General features: G+C 43.1%; 1 protein-coding gene across 1 annotated transcript in view; it reads left to right on the forward strand.

The window, feature by feature from the left end:
• malrd1 (MAM and LDL receptor class A domain containing 1) overlaps positions 1-19,357 on the forward strand; it is a 449,626-nt gene that overhangs the window by 52,054 nt on the left and 378,215 nt on the right. Inside the window, 1 exon segment of the mRNA XM_068053300.1 lies at positions 568-664. Coding sequence (XP_067909401.1) covers positions 568-664 — 97 coding nt within the window.

A 19,357-nucleotide genomic window follows, 5' to 3' on the forward strand; every position in this document is an offset into this window, starting at 1 on the left:
GCAGCCGAAGAGTTGAATGCCTATCTTCTGAAGGACTATTTTCATCAAATCCGGATGAAGACTTTGAGTGACCTTTGATTATTTCCACATTAGAAGACCACATCCACCAGGAACATAACCTTACAAAAACTTATTTATTTTATTTATTCTTAACAACTAATTTTTTTAAACTCCACTTTTAAAAGCAGTTAACGGTTAGTTTTTTTGAGTGTATCTGTGTGAATGGGGCGTTAGATTAAAATAAATTATAAGGTCTATAGACATAGGTTTATCTTAATAGTATTTAAGATTTAGTTATTTTTAATAAATAGTTAATTTGTTGTTGTCTAAAGATACCTGGTTTGGTCTGGGGTTTCATTCTGGGGTTACTAGAGTGTTTAATTTGGTGTTTCCAATTGGGTGTGAAAGCTTAATAATATGCTGCGACATGTGGAATGACAGGACTGAATTGACAGTGCGTTGCTCCCGTCGCAGTCGTAACAGTGTATTTGTTTATTATATTTGTAGTGTCTTTGATTTTGTAGATGTATAGGTCTCTAACTTTGTATTTGCTATGTACATGCTCAGATTATACTTCAGGGCAATATTTTTGCCAGTAGTCAGCCCAGTGAAGTGCTTGCTGTTGACGACATTTCCTTTAGCGATGGCTGTCTGCCAGCACCAGGTAAGGTCATATACATATTAATGAGCATTTAAATGATCATTGAAATTTAAAATCCAAAGTTGTTTCTAGTTTTTGTTTGTAATTCTAACACTTACTATTTATATAGTCAGGTACAAATATTATAAACTTGTGTCTTAGAGAAAAACAATAAGAACCATAGTGCCAATAATGTATACAAATTAAATGGTAAATTCACTGACCCTACACTCCTAATGGGGAGCTCTATCTGATCAGAACATGGGCCAGAAAGTTGAACTTAGTGTTATAGAACATCCCTGATTTTCACTTACTGCAAGTGTGGTCCCACTGGAGTGAAGAATTAGTGAATTTATCCACAACTGGGATTGGGATTTTTATTGTTCTGCATGGATTGTCTTGCTTACCATCTGCTCAGGAACATCCCTTGGCCTTTGCCTTGAGCACAACTACTGCTCCAATAGTAATAATCAGAGGTGGCCTGAAACCCAGTTCTGTCTCCATGCAGGCATGCTACAGTGCTGACTGAAAGGCTGGTACTGTAGAGTGGCACAGCATTTCATACAGAAACACCTACAATACAGCAGCCATCAAAAAGAGGTTGGTTACTGGTCTTCACTGTTCCTTGCCTGCAGTTGGCCTGTGCTGTTCCTTGCCTGCAGTTGGCCTGCTCTGTTCCTTGCCAGCAGTTGATCTACTCTGTTCCTTGCCTACAGCTGGCCTGCTCTGTTCCTTGCCAGCAGTTGGTCTGCACTGTTCCTTGGATAATTTTCTCCCAAGGGGTAGGCCATTTAAGACTGAGATGAAGAGGAATTTCTTCACTCAGAGAGTGGTGAATCTTTGGAATTCTCTACCCCAGAGGGCTGTGGAAGCTCAATCATTAGCATGTTCAAGACAGAAATCGATGGATATCTGGATACTACTGACATCAAAGGATATGGGGATAGTGCGAGAAAGTGGTGTTGAGGTCAATGATCAGCCATGATCTAATTGAATGACAGAGCAGGCTCAACAGGCTGAACTGCCTACTCCTGCTCCTATGTTCCTATGTTCTTATAATACACTTCCATTTGAGTTGGTCCAAAACCCATTTCTAGCTATTTAGGTTTTAAACAGCATTCTTATCAGAAGTCTTGACAATATTTTCATCTTCAGATCCTGTCCTTTTTGCTACATTGTGGAAAGTAACCAAAATGAACTTTAGTAGAGACTTCTGGTGCCCAAAATATGCTCTGCTGGAATTTAATACCTAGCATAACTGACAGCTACCAGCGCACAGTGGCAGCAGTGTGCTCCATCTACAAGATGCACTGAAAAGTAGAAAAAAAGACTTGTTTTTCGCAACCACCAGATGTCTCAAAGCACTTTGGAGCCAAGAAGTACTTTTGAAGTATAGTCATTCTTGTAATTTAGGAAATCTGACAGTCAATTTGCGCACAGCAAGCTCCCACAAACAGCAATGTGGTAATGACCAGATAATCTGTTTTTGTGATATTGGTTGAGGGATAAATATTGGCCAGGGTACCAAGGATAACTCCCCTGCCCATCTTTGAAATAGTGCCATAGGATCTTTTATGTCCACACTGCAGAAACTCGCCAAGGCTCCTTCAACAGCATCTTCCAAACTTACGACCTCCACACCTGGAAGAACAAGGGCAGCAGATGCCTGGGAACACCTCCACCTGCAAGTTCCCCTCCAAGTCACACACTATCCTGACTTTTAGCTATATTGCTGTTCCCTCATGATTGTTGGGTCAAAAACCTGGAACTCGCTCTCTAACAGCACTCTGGGTGTACGTACACCGCATGGACTGCAGCAGTTCAAGAAGGCTGCTCACCACCACCACTTCATGTGCAATTAGTAATTCACTATAAATGCTGGCCTTGCTAGTGACGCGCACACCCCATGAATGAATTAAAGAAAAATGTCATTTTGTACATGGATTGCTGGTAAACTATTAACAGTGCACAAATAGCTCTTTTTCACTCTTATACTGAAAGGGAGAGAAGCTGTAAAAGTTAACTTGTAGGCTTACCTACGCATATGCAGCTTGTTCATGGAAACTGCATTAATAGTGAAATTATCATGAGAGAGGAAGGAAAATAGAAACCAAACAAGTGGAGAATGTGTAAAACTGAAGGAAAACATTAAATCTAAACAGGTATGACTAAAGAGAAACTGAAATTCACCATTTTAATAAGATTTATACCATCGGGAGGTTTGCTTACTAGACTGCAACCTATCTGACACCTTATCCAACCCCTCATTTCAGTCAGCTTTATTTCCTCCCTGTCCTGTCCTTGAGAATAAAAGGGTGATGAATCTTTGGGGGCAAGGATTGTTTAGACTCAGGGATTGACTGCCTCTGTGGAAGCATTGCATTTATCATCACCTCACAGGTCTGATAAAAATGGAAGACTTTAGTAAAAACCTTGAAAGATATGTTCAGATTAAATTCTGTTTATAATTAATCATTTTGTCAGCAAATAGAATCAATCTTCCTCTGAAGTACCACTGTCGTTCTTAAGTCAGCTCCACTCTATGAAACTTGCAGGTTTTTTTGTTATACGCCATAAAAATAATTTTGCATTTTTATTAATAAGTCTTAAATTCCAGATTTTTCAAGGCCCTGCTGCTGGCATGAGGCCCTTATGTACAACAGACACAGGGTCGAAAGTAGAGTATGTATAATTGTGCAGCTGACACATGGGGCAGTCAATATTTCAAAAACCATGAGGGAAATTATGAGGCAGTGCTTTGAGCTTATGGGGTTTACTTTGCCATGTAAATATCTTGGTAAAGGCACCTTCAACATATGTTACATTTTCGGGTGAGGAACTATGCACAGAATGGATCTTGCCCATAAGAAGGGGAGTCATAGGACATTGGAACACGGGTAAGCCATTCGCCCTTCATTCCTGTTTCATTCAATTAGATCATGGCTAATCTGTATCTTAACTCCTTTTACCCACCTCTGTTCCATATCCAATATTGTTGCCTAACAAAAGTCTGTCAATCTCAGTTCTGAAATTTTCAATTGACCTAGTCTCAGCATCTTGGAGAAGAAATTTCCAAATTTCCATTAAAAATAAAAGCAAAATGCTGCGAATGCTGGAAATCTGAAATAATAACAAAAAGTGCTGGAAATACTCAGCAGGTCTGGCAATTCAGGGTTGTTCCAGATGCCACAGACATATCCTTTGTACATAGCATGGACCTTAATGCAAAAAGGCATTAGGTACAGGGACAAATCAATCAGATTTCTACACCTTTGGTCCAGAGCATCGAGCTAAAAATTGGATAAGATCTGTTAGTGGGCACAGGGATTGTGGTGGGTGATTACGCTGTGCCTAGTGGAAATGATGCAGGCAGCATGCAAGTTTCATGTCTGCTCATCTCCATGATTGTGGCGTGCAACCTAGTGCTAAATGTGCTGCTGAGTGTCTGAACGCTCACAAGGAGCCCAGGTTCGTGCAAGGCTAGGGGCAAATTTAGCTAGCCTGGACTTCTTAAAGCCAACTTGCACCTCTTAAAGGCGAGTTGCATTCTGGCTGCAGAAGGTGCTGGAAGTGGATGGGAAAGATTTTCTCAGTAGGTAGAAACTGGAGCAATGGAGCAGCAGGACAGAGAGATGGCACCCAGGTTATCTGATGCAGTGCTGGAGACCTTATTGTAGGAGATTAAAAGGAAGAAAGAGGTAATCTTTCTGCAGGGGGCCAGGAGGCCCTTGAGACACATTGTGAAGGCAATGGGAACAGATAGCCACAGTGATCAATGCAAGAACTCTGGCCCCAAGGATCTGAATAAAATGTCGGAAAAAGTTCAATGACCTCACAGGAGTGGTCAGTCACTGAATGCATCTTCAAATGCCATCTGCTACCAACCGCACCACCAACCTCCCATGCAGCTCAATACACCACACGCCCATCACTCACCCATCAACAATCTCTAGCAATCAGGACTCACACCTAACATTCAGATGCTCCACTTCACCCTCACACACTTACCATTGCTGCAAGCCTCACATCCACATCTCGCAGTTTCCACATGCTACCGGCTATTCAGCTATAGCAGGCACATCACCTAAACACTGACAATCTTCTTGCAGGAGAAGTGTGACACACAACTTGAGGGAACAGCAAAAAACCAGTGGGGACTGGATGGTGCATATCCTCACCCCCTTGGAGGACACAGTGCTCAGTATCATTGACCGGACCGTTACTGAGAACACGGCAACCAGCGTCGATGAAGTCATGCAGGATGATGGTATGTTCCTGCTTTATGTTCCTTCCCACATCACCCTTATCCCACAATCTGGTGTGATAAAGGAGCTTCTGACCATGTAACCATGCACCTTTTGCCTTTCACCCACCCATCTGTCCTTCACCCCAATGCTCCCCTTGTGCATTTATGGTTTCAGAGATCCAACATCTGTTACCTAGCTAGCCGGTGACACCTGAGGATGCAAGCCCAGAAGAAGAGCACATCTCTGATGAAGAAGCACCATTATTTGAGCTATGCACAGTGCCACCAGCTCAGATACTGGCCTTCTGCATAGCTTAAAGTGTAGTATAAAGATGGGAATTTATCTGGTGAGTCACCAGACATGAGTGGGCTGCAGCCAGGCCAGGGGGAGAGGATAGTGTCTGTGCCAGCTCCCCAGTGGGTGGGATCACAAATGAATTTTGCTGCAGAGGACTCGATGGTGTGGCGTACAGGTAAAGGCTGATGGGTATGCACACTGAAATGCTTGCTGCATTGGCAGGCCTGCCAGAGAGCCTGTGTCATTGTCAAGGAGCACGGAGGAGTCTGGCTCCAACTTGGCACAGAACTTCGTGCACAGCTTGAAGCCAATGACAGCAGTTGCAAGCCCACCAATATCTCAGCCTCCACTGCAGCACAAGCAGAAGGCAGCCAACCTCTGAGTGTTGCAATGGAAGCTCAGATTGAGGTCATAAGATCTCTGCTTGTTGCCATGCAAGCCCAGTTTGTTGCCATGCAAGCTCAGACTGCTGCTATCATAGATGTGGATACTAGTACTCAAAGGGGTTGCAGAGTCTCACAATCTGTGCTGCAGCAGGCCAGTAGGATTGATGAGGCACCGCCCTGGGGCAGTAGCCATGGTTCCTCTCTCATGATGACACAATTCGTGCTCCCACCACTGCCACTCCACCTGTGCCCTAGCTGTTGCCTGTCAGCCAGTCAGCCCAGACTGCTGCCCCCATGCCGAGGTGGTAGAGTCTGAAGCTGGGTCCTCAAGGCCCAAAGCTGCTTGAGGTCACTCTCCAAGGCCACCTGCAGTCTCCCCCACTGAAAGGCAGCAGCCTTCCACCAGCCATGCTGGTTGCACTGCGTTAGATCACTAGAGTAGGTAAAGGCAGCTGCAAGACAGGCACTAAGAGAATGCACACAGGTGTCTAATTGACTCTTCTATGCATTTTTTGAAGCATTGTTGGATAAAGTTGCTTTGGAATGGTTATTTTGTCATGCCTTTTATTTCCAGATTCTGGCTAGAGGGATATAAAGGTGGTGAAGTGTGCAGCATTGGAGATCTGTGGATTTTTTTCAGGAGAACCAGAGTCAACCGAGATGCTCATGGACAATCCGTCTGGAATGATGATGTCCCGGTCATTTCCTCTCTTCCTCCTGAAGTTGTCGCTGAAGGCCTGGTGGCAATGGCTGCACCCTTATTATGGCCAAATTGCAAGTCACACTCTGGCGAGTAATGGAAGGGACACCCAGGGAACAGAACCATTGCTTCAGGGTGCCAATAGTCTGCTCTACGATGTTCCTGGTTGCAGCATGGCAGCATTGTAGGTCAGGTGGCGGAGGGGAGTCATTAGTCACGTGAGAGCGGGTAGTCCTTGCCACCAAGCAGCCACCCTCTGGTTTGATGTGGTGGCTCCAAGATGGTGGGAACAGCTGAATGGCACAGGATGAAAGCATTGTGCCTGCTGCCAGGATAGCGGGAATTCATCAACATGATGGTCTGTGTGTGATTGCACACCAGCTGCATGTTCAGGGAATGGAACCCTTTGAGATGAGGCACCAGCGGTCCCATGTGCATCCACTCCACAGCTCCCTGCACCAGTGGGAAGCCTTTTATCCTGGAAAAGCCATGTGCCCACTCCTCCTGATTTCCTTGCATCTCTCTTTGCATACAGGGCCTTGGTGACTTCCTAGATGCAACAATGGACAGCAAACTGAGATGTGTTGGTGATGCCGCCAGCTCCAGCCTGAAAGGATCCACTGGCATAGAAATTAAGGGCCATAGTGACCTTAATGGTCACTGGCAGAGCTATTCTTGCCTTGCTCTGCAGTTACAGATCCAGTTTGAGGAGGTAGCATTGTCCTCCTTGGTAAAGTGTAGACATCACAAACATTGCTGGTGGCTGAAGTGGAAATAGGAGAACTGCTTTCTGAAAACCCAAGGCGGGTAAGGTTTCCTGCTGAGAGCCCTCCTCCTCCTCCTTCTGTGAACAACTTTTTCTCCCTGCTGCCCCTGCTCCATCTCCATTGTATGTTGCAGCCCCAAGAGGAACTGTAACTATAGCACCCGTGACTGGATACAACTGATGTCATGATCTGCCTGATCTGTCGACTCTGCATGCATCTGCTGCACAAAAGGAATGCCAGCGTATCACCCTATACAACATGGCGATCAGTGCAGGTCACGCTGGAAGTCGGTGGGAATGGTTTCCCCACCTTTTTTTATTCATGTCCTGGCTCTCCTAGTGCTGAAACCAACAGTGCTATGGAGCCAAATATTGTCAGCATGGACTTTGCCATTGAAATTATGGTCTATGCTGATAAATTAGCAACAGCATACAAAAACGTAAATGCACATTAACAAATAATTTGGTATGAAAGAGAAAACAAATGCAGAATAAATAACAAAAAATGTAAACAACCCAATTTGTTAGCAGAGACTGGTGGTAAGAATTAATCTTGCACTTAAATGGCTATGGGATAATCTTGGCAAAGTTTCCTTGTGAGCCCAGAGGAGCACTTCTGCTTCTACTGGCCGGATAAACATTCCTTGGACCTTCCCTGCTTCAGGCTTTCTGCCCCTCCAACCCCTCCCCAAAATCCTTACTTACTAAGCTGGAGACCATTTCCTTGGTCCTTGGCAGCTGTCTGATCCCTTATGAATTGTTGATGGTGACATTGTTTTTGCTGACTTCAGGAGGGAATTGGTGTCTGAACAAAACCTTCCAGGCCTCTGGCTTGGTGGGGGTGTGGGGTGAGGGTGGCAGGGCAAGTGGACAGTTCTCTTGCATCTCCGATTCCTGCCCCATGTTAAAATGCCTGCTTGTATATCTATTGGTGTTAATACAGTTTTCTCATACAGTTAGGCTCAGTGACTCCTTTAAGCCACTTCCCCTGATAATGTCATCAGTGCTCACCATTTAATTAAAAATACTCAGTGCAGGAGAAATGGGAAAATATATTTAAGTTCATTTTAATTCTTTGTAACTTTGATTTTTTTTATGAGGATTAGATTTTCCCTAAGGAGATAAATTATTTGAACATCATTCTATAACAAAAATGTTATGTAAAATTCTGTCTTCTCATTATAATCTAAATCTTCACACAAGGGCCCTGCATCAGTCAAAGAAAATTAATAACTTTTTTGCTGTTTCGGTTTCCAGGGAAATGTGAAGTTGGCTCAGAATCAGCCTTTTTTAATTTTACTAACAATCAGGCTCAAGTTTAACAGAGAAGTAAAATGTTTGCCCTTAACTGAAGGCTGCTTAATATTTTTACTGGTGTTATAATGTCACTTAGAACTCATAAGAACATAAAAAATGCTTTTAACAAAGAAAAGACTGACGAACCCATTGAGTCTTACACAGTCCGTGTACCAACTACCCTCTTAAGCACCCAACTCCACCTCTTTAATCTGGAAGGATAGTGTAAGTAATTCCTGATCCCTATAAATTAAACGAGAAAAACTCCAGACTATCCATCTTTCCATCCTGGCGAGCCGGCTTTCAGAGATGATTACCAACTTCCCCATCCTACAGCTACTGTCCGAACAGCATAAGGATCACAATCATAAATACAGTATTTCAATTCAAAAGTCTTTTAAAACTCAAACTCATTCACAGGAATTTAGAACCAGGATTGCTCTATTGAACCCACCAAGCTTGCTGTGTCATCTTGTTAGACACAAAGCTCTTCTTTCTCCATATGCTTTAAATACCCTTAATTTCCATGTAAGTGTCTATCTTTCTTGTAAAACCTCAATTGATTCTACATCAATGGATTTCTGGGAGAGAGCTTTACAAACCCACAACCTCCTTGTGAATCCAGTTTTTCTGGGATTACTTTAAGTTGGTTTGCCCTGAATTTTAAAATATCCCCCTGGATTCCCTACCAGAGGGAAGTGTCATTCTCTATCCAAATTCTCAGTTCAATTCACTATTTTAAACATCGCAATCAGATAACCTCAACTTTCTCACCTCTAGGAAATACATTACAAATTTGCCCAGCCTTTCATCATGGAGGGACAATTCTGCAAATTGGTACTCAGGGCACAGTTCCTTGCCAGCCCAGATTATACATCAGGAAGTTTAGAAAGTAGTGGGAAGCATGCTACTGATTTCCCGAGATGCACTCCCAATGGACGAGGCTTTGCACCAGCAATACAGATTCAAAAATTAACCCTTAACTATCATCCTGGTGAATCACCACTGGACTTTCTCTCGAAACGTTAACTCCTTTGATACTGTCTGACCTGCTGAGTGATTCCAACAGTTCTCAGTTTTGTTTCTGTAAAATGAATGATGGGGTTTTCATTTACAATGCCACAAATACAGTGTGTCATGGTTGTATTGCTACTAGAGGAAAGAAAGTATGCAAGGAGATCTGTTTGCATCAACGCCACATGACCCACACCCACCAATGATCCAGATGTATCTGTAGCCCGTCACAACTGAGGGAACTGCTGCTGCTGACTATGTGTTAGCAAGGAGATAGTTACAGAGTGGAAATACCTGCTGCATGGACAATTTGCATTTATATAGCTCCTTTAATGTAGCAAAATATCCCAAGGTGCTTCACAGGAGCATTATCAGCCAAAATTTGACATGAGACACAAAATGAATTATTGGGTGAATTTAAACACCAAAATGGACAGGTTGGGTTCAGTTTGGATGCAAACTTTGTAAAAATCTCAAACCCAACCTCAACTCACCCATATCCGGGTTTAACAGAGGTAGAACTGGCATGGGGAGCCAACCAACTCCCAGGAGGTGGGTTGGCCTTTTAAATATTACAATGAGGCTGGGAGCTTTACATTTAACCCTGCTTTACAGGTTTAACCCTGACCTCTGGGTGTCCTAGACTTAGGGAAACCTGCCAACTCAAGGGAGGCAAGGGGCAAGGACAGCTTCGGGGAAAGGTTGATACCTTTACAGAACTGCTAGTGGGCCATGAGGAGCAGGAGTGCTTCCCCCCACCATCCCCTAGTCCCCCTAAGCCATCTGCTTCTCTGGGATCAAACCCCCTCTATGCTCCCAATAGTAGCTGCAGGCTCCTTAGCTGCAGCCGTGGCCTGCTCTGGAGTGCTCCCTGCCCGACTGGAAGCCAAGTCCATCAGTGACGCTGACTACTGGCCAGGGATCCTGTGAAAATCTGCAGCTTGGAATAAAAACGCCACAGCATGTGGAGAAACCAAGACATCTGGATTTCTCAACCAAAACTCTGCCTTCCCGCTTGGAAAACTCACCCTTGTCAATATTGGTATGATTAGAACAGGTGACCAAAAGGTTGGTCAAAGAGTTAGTTTAAGGAAGGACTTAAAGGAGGAGAGACAGGTAGTTAGACAAAGTGGTTTAGCAAGTAAATTCCAGAGCTTAGGGCCTGAGCAGCTGCAGGCATAGTCATCAATGGATTGATGGAAATCAGGGGTGGCAAAAATGGACAGAATTGGAGAAATGTAAACATCCTGAATGGTTGTAGGGCTACAGAGATAGAGTGGGGTGAGGCTATAGAAGGATTGGAAGACAAGGATGAGAATTTTTAATCAGAATGTTGCCAGACCGAGTATCAATTGACGTCAGAAAGCTCGGGGTTGATGGGTGACGAGAAATTGGTACAGGTTAGGTACGGGCAGCAGTTTTGGATCAAGTTTACTAGGGAGGGTGGCAGGTAGGAAACGAGCCAGAAGAACATTGGAATCGTCAAGTCTGGAGGTAACAAAAGCACAGATGAGTGTTACAGCAGCAGATGGGCTGAGGCGGAGATAGAAACAGGCGATATTACTGGACATTGGCAGCCAGCCTTTAACATAGAGACTGCATTTCCAATGACAGCCAAAGTCACCTCTGCCCTCAACTTTTCAGCCTCCATCTTCTGCTAGGCTAGCATAACAATCATCTGCAGTATCAGCCATTGTGCTGCCCACCCTTGTATCTGTTGCATTAGTCAGCACGGCCAGCATTTTCATTCCCTTTCCAAAGATCTTTCTTATAACACTTTGGATGGCAGCCTTCTAGGCCTAAAGATTTGTTTGTCATTAATTCCATTGTTAAGATATTACAATTTTTCTGTTGATACCAATCCCTGTAAATGTATTCCCTCTAGTTTGTCCGTGTGCTGCTGGTATTATATCTGTCTAGTCCACTGTTTAATCCAAAGCAAAATCAATCTTTTGTGATATTTTAATGAGAAAAAGATTAGGTCATAGCAGCTCATCTGAAATTTAATTGAGAAGGAGGGGAGACCAACAACTTTATTGTTCCTAAAACATGGGTGGAAGAGGTCTCAATAGAGAACAGAATCTATTTTATTCTTTGACAAGCCAGATCCAGTTTGCGGCCATGACATTGATCATTTCTTACAGTCAGAATGGCCAGTTTAGTTATGGTTGACTTATTGATCCCTAATAGACTTCCTGTCTGAACAGAAATAAATAACAAAGTCCAGTGAAGCATAAACACATTTTATTACCCTGTCACAATGCTGCCTTTGTTGCAATCCTATTATTGCATAAATATATATTTTTCTTCAAATCAAAGCAAGGACAGATAGTGGAGAACCTATGCAGGTTAATAAAATAGTTTGCTATTAGGTTTTAATAGTTGCTCTGTCATCAAGTATTTTTCTGAGGAATGGATTGTGAAACATAACTTAACCAATAAAGTAATCCATGCTTCATCAAGCAAACATAATTATTTTTAAACTGTTGGAGGGAAAATTTTTAATCTGAGGTCAGTGCAGAATGATATGGAACTAAAACCATATTAAAGACTGTATAAGGTGATAATAGCTTCCAACTGTTGAAACTGTTACTTTGGAGCTATAAGAAAGAACAGTTGATCACAGTCAGATCAGAGAATATAAAAACAGAAAGTGCTGGAAACACTCAATAGGTCTGGCAGCATCTGTGGAGAGACGAACAAAGCTAACGTTTCAGGTCTGTGACCTTTCATCAAAACTAGCTCCCTGAAACGTTAACTCTGTTCCTCTCTCCACAGATGCTGCCAGACCAACTGAGTATTTCCAACACTTTCTGTTTTTATTTCAGGTTTCCAGCATCTGCAGTATTTTCCTTTAATTCAAATTAGATGATAGTTGTTCTACTCAAAAAGCCAGGCAGTGAAAGATAGAAATGGAGCCAAAACTTCACACACTTTATAAGCTTTATTTACAGAGATACACATTACAGACACCTCATAACTCAACAACCACAGTTTCAGTCTGCTCCTATATATAGGAGCACAAGTGAATCCGCAGTTAATGCCCCCACCTAAATACAGTTACATATGCAAGTACTATACAATTAACAGATTCCTTTTTATCTCTCTGTAAATAAAAATTAAACATTTTATGTGCAACCAAAAAAATTCAAAAAAATCAAATTAAAGAAACTTCCATATTCTGTATAAAGTGGCACATTGCGAGACATCCCTCCTCTAGGACCCTTAACAATTTTTGAGTACATGCATTTCTTTTAGTGAAACAATCTGACAGTTCACTTGAATTCACTAATTTAATTTTAGAGATTTTCTTTCTCTCTAGCATTAGATTCAAGCTAGCAAGACCAATACGTAACCTTTTCTCACTCACACTTTTCGTAGCGTGTACATTATCTCACAATGGGTGCAGCTCCAACAACATACAAGAAGCTCGACACAATCTAGTACAAAGCAGCCCGCTTGATTGGCACACCATCCACAAACATTCACTCCCTCCACCACCGCGCACAGTAGCAGCAGTGTGTACCATCTACAAGATGCACTGCAGCAACGCACCAAGGCTCCTTAGACAGCACCTTCCAAACCCGCGAACTCTACCACCTCGAAGGACAAGAGCAGCAGATGCATGGGAACATCACCACCTGCAAGTTCCCATCCAAGTCACACACCATCCTGACTTGGAACTATATCGCCGTTCCTTCACTATCGCTGAGTCAAAATCCTGGAACTCCCTTCCTAACAGCACTGTGGGTGTGCCTACCTCACATGGACTGCAGCGGTTCAAGAAGGCAGCTCATCACCACCTTCTCAAGGGCAATTAGGGATGGGCAATAAATGCTGGCCTGGCCAGCGACGCCCACATCCCATGAATGAATAAAAAAAATTCTCTACATAATATTAAAGGGGTATACAATCTTCAGTATTCCAATTGGACAGAATATCACTCAAAATATTTGACAAATAGGGCTGGATTTTAAAGGCTGTCTGATGCTGGAAACGAGGTGTGACATCCGTGGGGAGGAGGGAGGAGGTGATTTTCTCCGTGCGGGAGGGGAGGAGCAGGGTTAAAATGCTTTGGATCGGTTGCGGGGGGGGGGGGGGGGGGTGATGGGAAGGGGTAAAAGACAAAGGTTCCGAACTCTGGGGGAGGGGGTAGGTCAATTTTCCATGGTAAGTATTGCAAGGAGAAAAGGGAAGGAATGATGTGTAATGCCATTGGGAAGGTGGGAGAGGTCATGGAAAGGTTATTTTATTCATTTTTAAATACTTAAAAGTCACTGTACCTTTAAAATTTAAATGCTCATTGAGGGCTGTAGGTCCTTTAAAAATGGTGCAGGTGCCTGCGCATTGGCGCCGGACACCATTGCAGGGGATGGCTCTCCCGCCCCCTCCACATCATCAGGTGGAGGCACCGCGACGTGGGTCCCGTGTGTGCAGGCCGCAACTTTTTCCACCGGCTTTTAAAATGCAGCCCATAGAATCCCATATCCACTGCATCCACAACAACCAGTGTTATGGCAACCAGAGTACTTTTAACAACCCTATTGATTTTTTTAGCTTCCAAGCTAAAGGACAACGCTTCCCATTCCATTCCATAAGAAATACTATGAAACCATCTATATTAGAAAACCCATCAGAATGATTAGCACGTGAAGTGTCGCTAAAAATATTCGTTGGGTCACCTGATGATGGGGACTTAAGTATGCATTCATCCAAATTTTATTTTCTTAATGTTTTGTTTCCCCTTAAAACATTCTCTATTTTAGAGTGTTTCATCGTAGTACTCAACTCCAACATATCAAAACTAGCATCTGCTCTAGTCTGAGTGCATAACCAGACGGGAGTAACTCTCTCCAAATAGGATGGTTGATTTAAAGGTATACCGGACCTACTTTGCTTAACAAGTAAACCAATGTATTTAAAAGTACCCCAAGCCTTACTCCCAATTTTAAATTCTTCTCTAATCTTAATAACATATTTCTCAAATTGTGCAGTAACATCCCAAAAGAAGTCATCAACATTAATCATGAAGATGCCTGAAAGTCTTCCTTTATACCAATAAAACAATGAGGCATCTGCTTTGAGTTGAACGCAACCTATTTTCAGCAAAACAGATCTCACCGAGCAATACCATAACCAGAAGCCATCATTCAGGCCATAGTCGTATTGGTTTAGTTTCCATAGTTTCCCATCTGCATCTACTGCCTCTTTAGGTGGTTTCAAAAACACTTCTCTCTGAAAAGCATCACCCTGTAGAAACATATTTTTTTTATTATTCTTTCATGGGATGGGAGTGTCTCTGGCAAGCCCAGCATTTGTTGCCCAACCCTAATTGCCCTTGAGAAGTTGATGGTGAGCCACCTTCTTAAACTGTTCCAGTCCATGTGGTGTGGGTACACCCACAGTACTGTTAGGAAGGGAGTTCCAAGTTTTTGACCATCTGGCAGTGAAGCAACAGTGATATAGTCTGTTCCCCTGCATACGAAGCATTCAAGTGTGCAGAAAAACTTGAACTCATTGTATTAGCTTCTAGAGAAGGAAGACTATCACAAAGAACAGACGGCAATTTGGGATTTCACCCATTGAATAAAAGATAAGGACTATACACTCCAACAATCTGGAATGAATTATTTGTGTGAACTGACCATTCCAGGGCAGTTGTCAATTTACAGTCTGGTTGATCAGCTACAATTTTATGCAGCATTATGCCACAGGAGTTCCTCAGGGTGGTATCTTAGACCACACCATCTTCTGCTGCTTCATCAATGACATCCCTTTCATCATAAGCTCAGAAGTGGGGATGTTCACTGCTGATTGCACAGTGTTCAATTTCATTAACAACCCCTCAGAAGCAGTCCATGCCCACATGCAGCAAGACCCGGACAACAGATTCACCTTAAATATTCACTCCCTCCACCATCGGCCATAGTGGCAGCAATGTATATCTTTCAAATCCACGAACTCTACCACCTAGAAGAACAAAGGCAGCAGATACATGGGAACACCACAAGCTGCAAATTCCCTCCAAGCCTCACACCATCCTGACTTGGAACTATATCACCATTCCTTCACTGTCACTGGGTCAAAATCCTGGAACTCCCTTCCTAACAGCACTGTGGGCATAACTACACCACATGGACTGCAGTGCTTCTGATTTTCTAAACGTTATTGCCTTATCATGCTTCAGGTCAAGCTTCATTTATGTCTTTTTCATAGAAGGTTTACTCAACAACATAGGTATTACACTAGAGTGTGCATCAGTACTTATAAAATGGCTTACTCCAGCTATCTTCCCTGGAATTACAACATTCTTTCATGACCTCAAGATGTTGGCATCACCAAAGCTAGAGCAAGTAGTGCTTTTATATTCCTTAACCTTGGGTCAATTCTTCACTACTTAGTGAATCATGATAACATTTTAACCATAATACAATTCAAAGGCAAAATACTATGGGTGCTGGTATTCTGAAATAAAAACAGAAAATGCCGGAAAAATTCAACAGATCTGGCAGCATCTGTGGAGAGAGAAAGAGAGCTAACATTTCAGGTCTGTGACCTTTCATTGTCCAGTGTACAGTGATGTACCACAGGGATCTGTGCTGGGTCCTCTATTGTTTGTTATTTATATAAACGACATAGATGACTATGTGGGGGGTAGGATCAGTAAGTTCGCAGATGACACAAAGATTGGCCGAGTGGTTAACAGTGAGGTGGAGTATCTTAGGTTACAGGAAGGTATAGACGGGATGGTCAAATGGGCAGAAAAGTGGCAGATGGAATTTAACGCTGAAAAGTGTGAGGTGATACACTTTGGAAGGAGTAATGTGGCACACAAGTATTCAATGAATGGCCTGACACTCGGAAGGTCTGAGGAATAAAGGGACCTTGGCGTGTTTGTCCATAGATCTCTGAAGGCAGAAGGGCAGGTTAATAGGGTGGTGAAAAAGGCATATGGGACACTTGCCTTTATCAAACGAAGCATTGATTACAAAAGCAGGGAGGTCATGTTGGGGTTGTACAGAACTTTGGTAAGGCCACAGCTGGAGTACTGTGTGCAATTCTGGTCGCCACATTATGGGAAGGATGTGATTGCATTGGAGGGGGTGCAGAGACGATTCACCAGGATGTTGCCTGGGATGGAACATTTAAGCTATGAAGAGAGGTTGGATAGGCTTGGGTTATTTTCACTGGAGAAGAGAAGACTGAGGGATGACCTGATCGAGGTGTACAAGATTATGAGGGGCATGGACAGGGTGGATAGGGAGCAGCTGTTCCCCTTAGTTGAAGGGTCAGTTACGAGGGGTCACAAGTTTAAGGTGAGGGGCAGGAGGTTTAAGGGGCATTTGAGGAAGAACCTTTTTACCCAGAGGGTGGTGACGGTCTGGAATGCCCTGCCTGGGAGGGTGGTAGAGGCAGGTTGCCTCACATCTTTTAAAAAGTACCTGGATGAGCACTTGGCACGTCATAACATTCAAGGCTATGGGCCAAGTGCTGGCAAATGGGATTAGGTAGACAGGTCAGGTGTTTTAATGCATCGGTGCAGACTCAATGGGCCGAAGGGCCTCTTCTGCACTGTATTATTCTGTGATTCTGTGATTATAGAACATATAATCTAACATTTTAACCAATCTGTCCCATATACTGTTGACGTACAAGCACTATCTAATACTGCACAATTAAAGGAGCTCGCGACTAACACATTCATTACTGGACTACAACACCTTGTAACCAATATAATTTGTTCAAATTCACTCTGATCTTCATTCTGTTCCTCAGAATTCTCTTTGTCATGTGTCACTTCAAGGATCCTGCCTCTTCGCTTTCAGCAATTCATAGCATAATGATACTTTGAGTCATATCTGAAACATCTATTCCTTGGGCATTCCTGGTATTCATTCACCTATTATTATTGTTCTACTTGCCTTTTGCTTTAATAGCCAGATCTGCTAAAGGTGCTTTCATCCTCATTCTGCCTGCCTTTAATCCTTCCATTCTATTGATGCCTGTGTCCTGTATCTGAACCATTTCGAAATCTGGCAACCATTGAGTCTTATATCCTTTGTGTCACAGTGGCATGTCTCATTTGTTCTGACAGACTGCAGGAAATGACTTTCCTAAGGACTTTTTAAGACAGCTGACATCTGACTTTCCTTCTCTGAGAATTGAACACCAGTTAGAACCAGTTGCCTGTCTATATAAAACACCTTAGCACAAGCCAGTAACTTAAACACTAGTATAGATCCAGAGATTCCCAAATTGAATTTTGTTAATCTTTTATACAATCCGTTAAATGTCCATGATATATTCATCCATGGAAAGGCCATCTGTTTTCTGAAATCTATTGTTACGGACAGGTGAGAGATGATAGGGATGGTTGCCCCTTTTCCATCTCTTGACTGACCGAAGACAGCATTTTAATTTTTTTTTTACCCCTGAGTGCTTTAATTCTCAAGAACAAAGGACTGGTTTCCTCGTAAGTTTAAAAGAAAGATAAATGTTTGTTATACAGCACCCGAAATATACATGACATCACCCACTCTCACACTCATTCAGATATACACAAGCCCAAGAAAGGATAGAGATTATAAAGATAGCATGCGTTAGGTCTGATGATTTAAAAGAGTCCTTTGTTAAACTTGCTTTTCCCCAGGGTGAAAACTTGTAATGGTGCAGGCCTGTAATCATTTCGCCATTCATTGAAGAAAGAATTGGAAGGTTCAGAAAAATGGATACGCTGTTGTAAACAGCTCCTGTTATATTCCAAACAAAGGTCAATGCTGAAGTCCTGGTACGATTTCTGAGTTAGGAAGTTCAAGGCCAAACTCCGGTCTCTGCCCACATATAGTTCAAAGCTGGTAATCTTAGGTAGAGTTCTTTCTCTTCAAGGGCAGAGATGGATCTCCTTTGTCTGCCCAGAATATACCTTTATTAAAGTTCCTTCTCAGAAACCTAAGGCTGAATTTTATAAGCTTGCCACCATTCTCAACGTCGAGCTTGAAAGGAGATGTGGCACATGCACGACGAGTGCACCGCTGAGCCCCTGTGATATTTTGTGCGGGGCTCATTTAAATGGAGGGAGTGGAATGGTATTTAACATTGTCTTTAAAAAGTTAAATAAAAGCTGGAGGTCCTTTCCCACTGACCCACTGCCCCCCCCCCCCCAACTCCCACAATGTTTGTCTTTGGGCCTATCAAACCAAAATAAACTTTATTCCCAACCCAAACTTCCCGCCCTCCAACCTCGTTACCTTTGCCCTTCAACCCCTTCCTACCATCCCCTCAGCCAATACAAAGTGTTTTCCCTGCTGCCCCACCCTCCTGCCCTGATAATTCCACTCCTCCCCCCTCCCAACCGGTGTCACGCCTCGGAACTCCGAACGGGGGACAGCCGCCAGGACAAGGTAAGATAATGTGCATGTGCTTAAATTAATTTTAATATTAAAATGAAGGCCCTGCTACTCGCACTGAGGCCTCGCCGCCTCGAGTAAAATATGGTAGGGCCTTCTCAGCATTGGGGGTCGTGGCGGGCCTCTCCCGGAAGAATTTTCCGGGCCCTCTGCCTTAATGGCCAACATCAGAGGGCTAGTAAAATTCAGCCACTAGTTTCTGTCCTGTGACCGTAGTTTCTCTTTCCAATGTCCTCATAAATGGCTTTTGATGGTGAGGCCATTGTTAGACAATGACATCTGTGTGTCATTCATCCTCATCTCACTTTGATGAAATAAAGCTTTTCATACCTGTTCTTTGGAATTTGAGTTTGGAGTCCAAAGTCTGCAACCCTATTGTCAGCACAATCACTTGGAGAGCCATTACCACAGGAAAGGTTGTTTGCATTTTAATAATTTCTCAGGGATGTGTGCAGAAAGATCATTTGTATTTTAATGACTTCTCCGAGACTTGTCCAGACATGAAAATTAGCTCAGGGTTTTTGTAGTTCTATGTGTAGTGGCAGAAAAGAAAAGGTCACCTGACATCTTACTCCATTTTGTTTCCAAGAAATGTATCCGTTTC

The sequence above is a fragment of the Heterodontus francisci genome, chromosome 2, assembly GCF_036365525.1.
Source record: "Heterodontus francisci isolate sHetFra1 chromosome 2, sHetFra1.hap1, whole genome shotgun sequence".
In the NCBI taxonomy this organism is placed as follows: Eukaryota; Metazoa; Chordata; class Chondrichthyes; order Heterodontiformes; family Heterodontidae; genus Heterodontus; species Heterodontus francisci.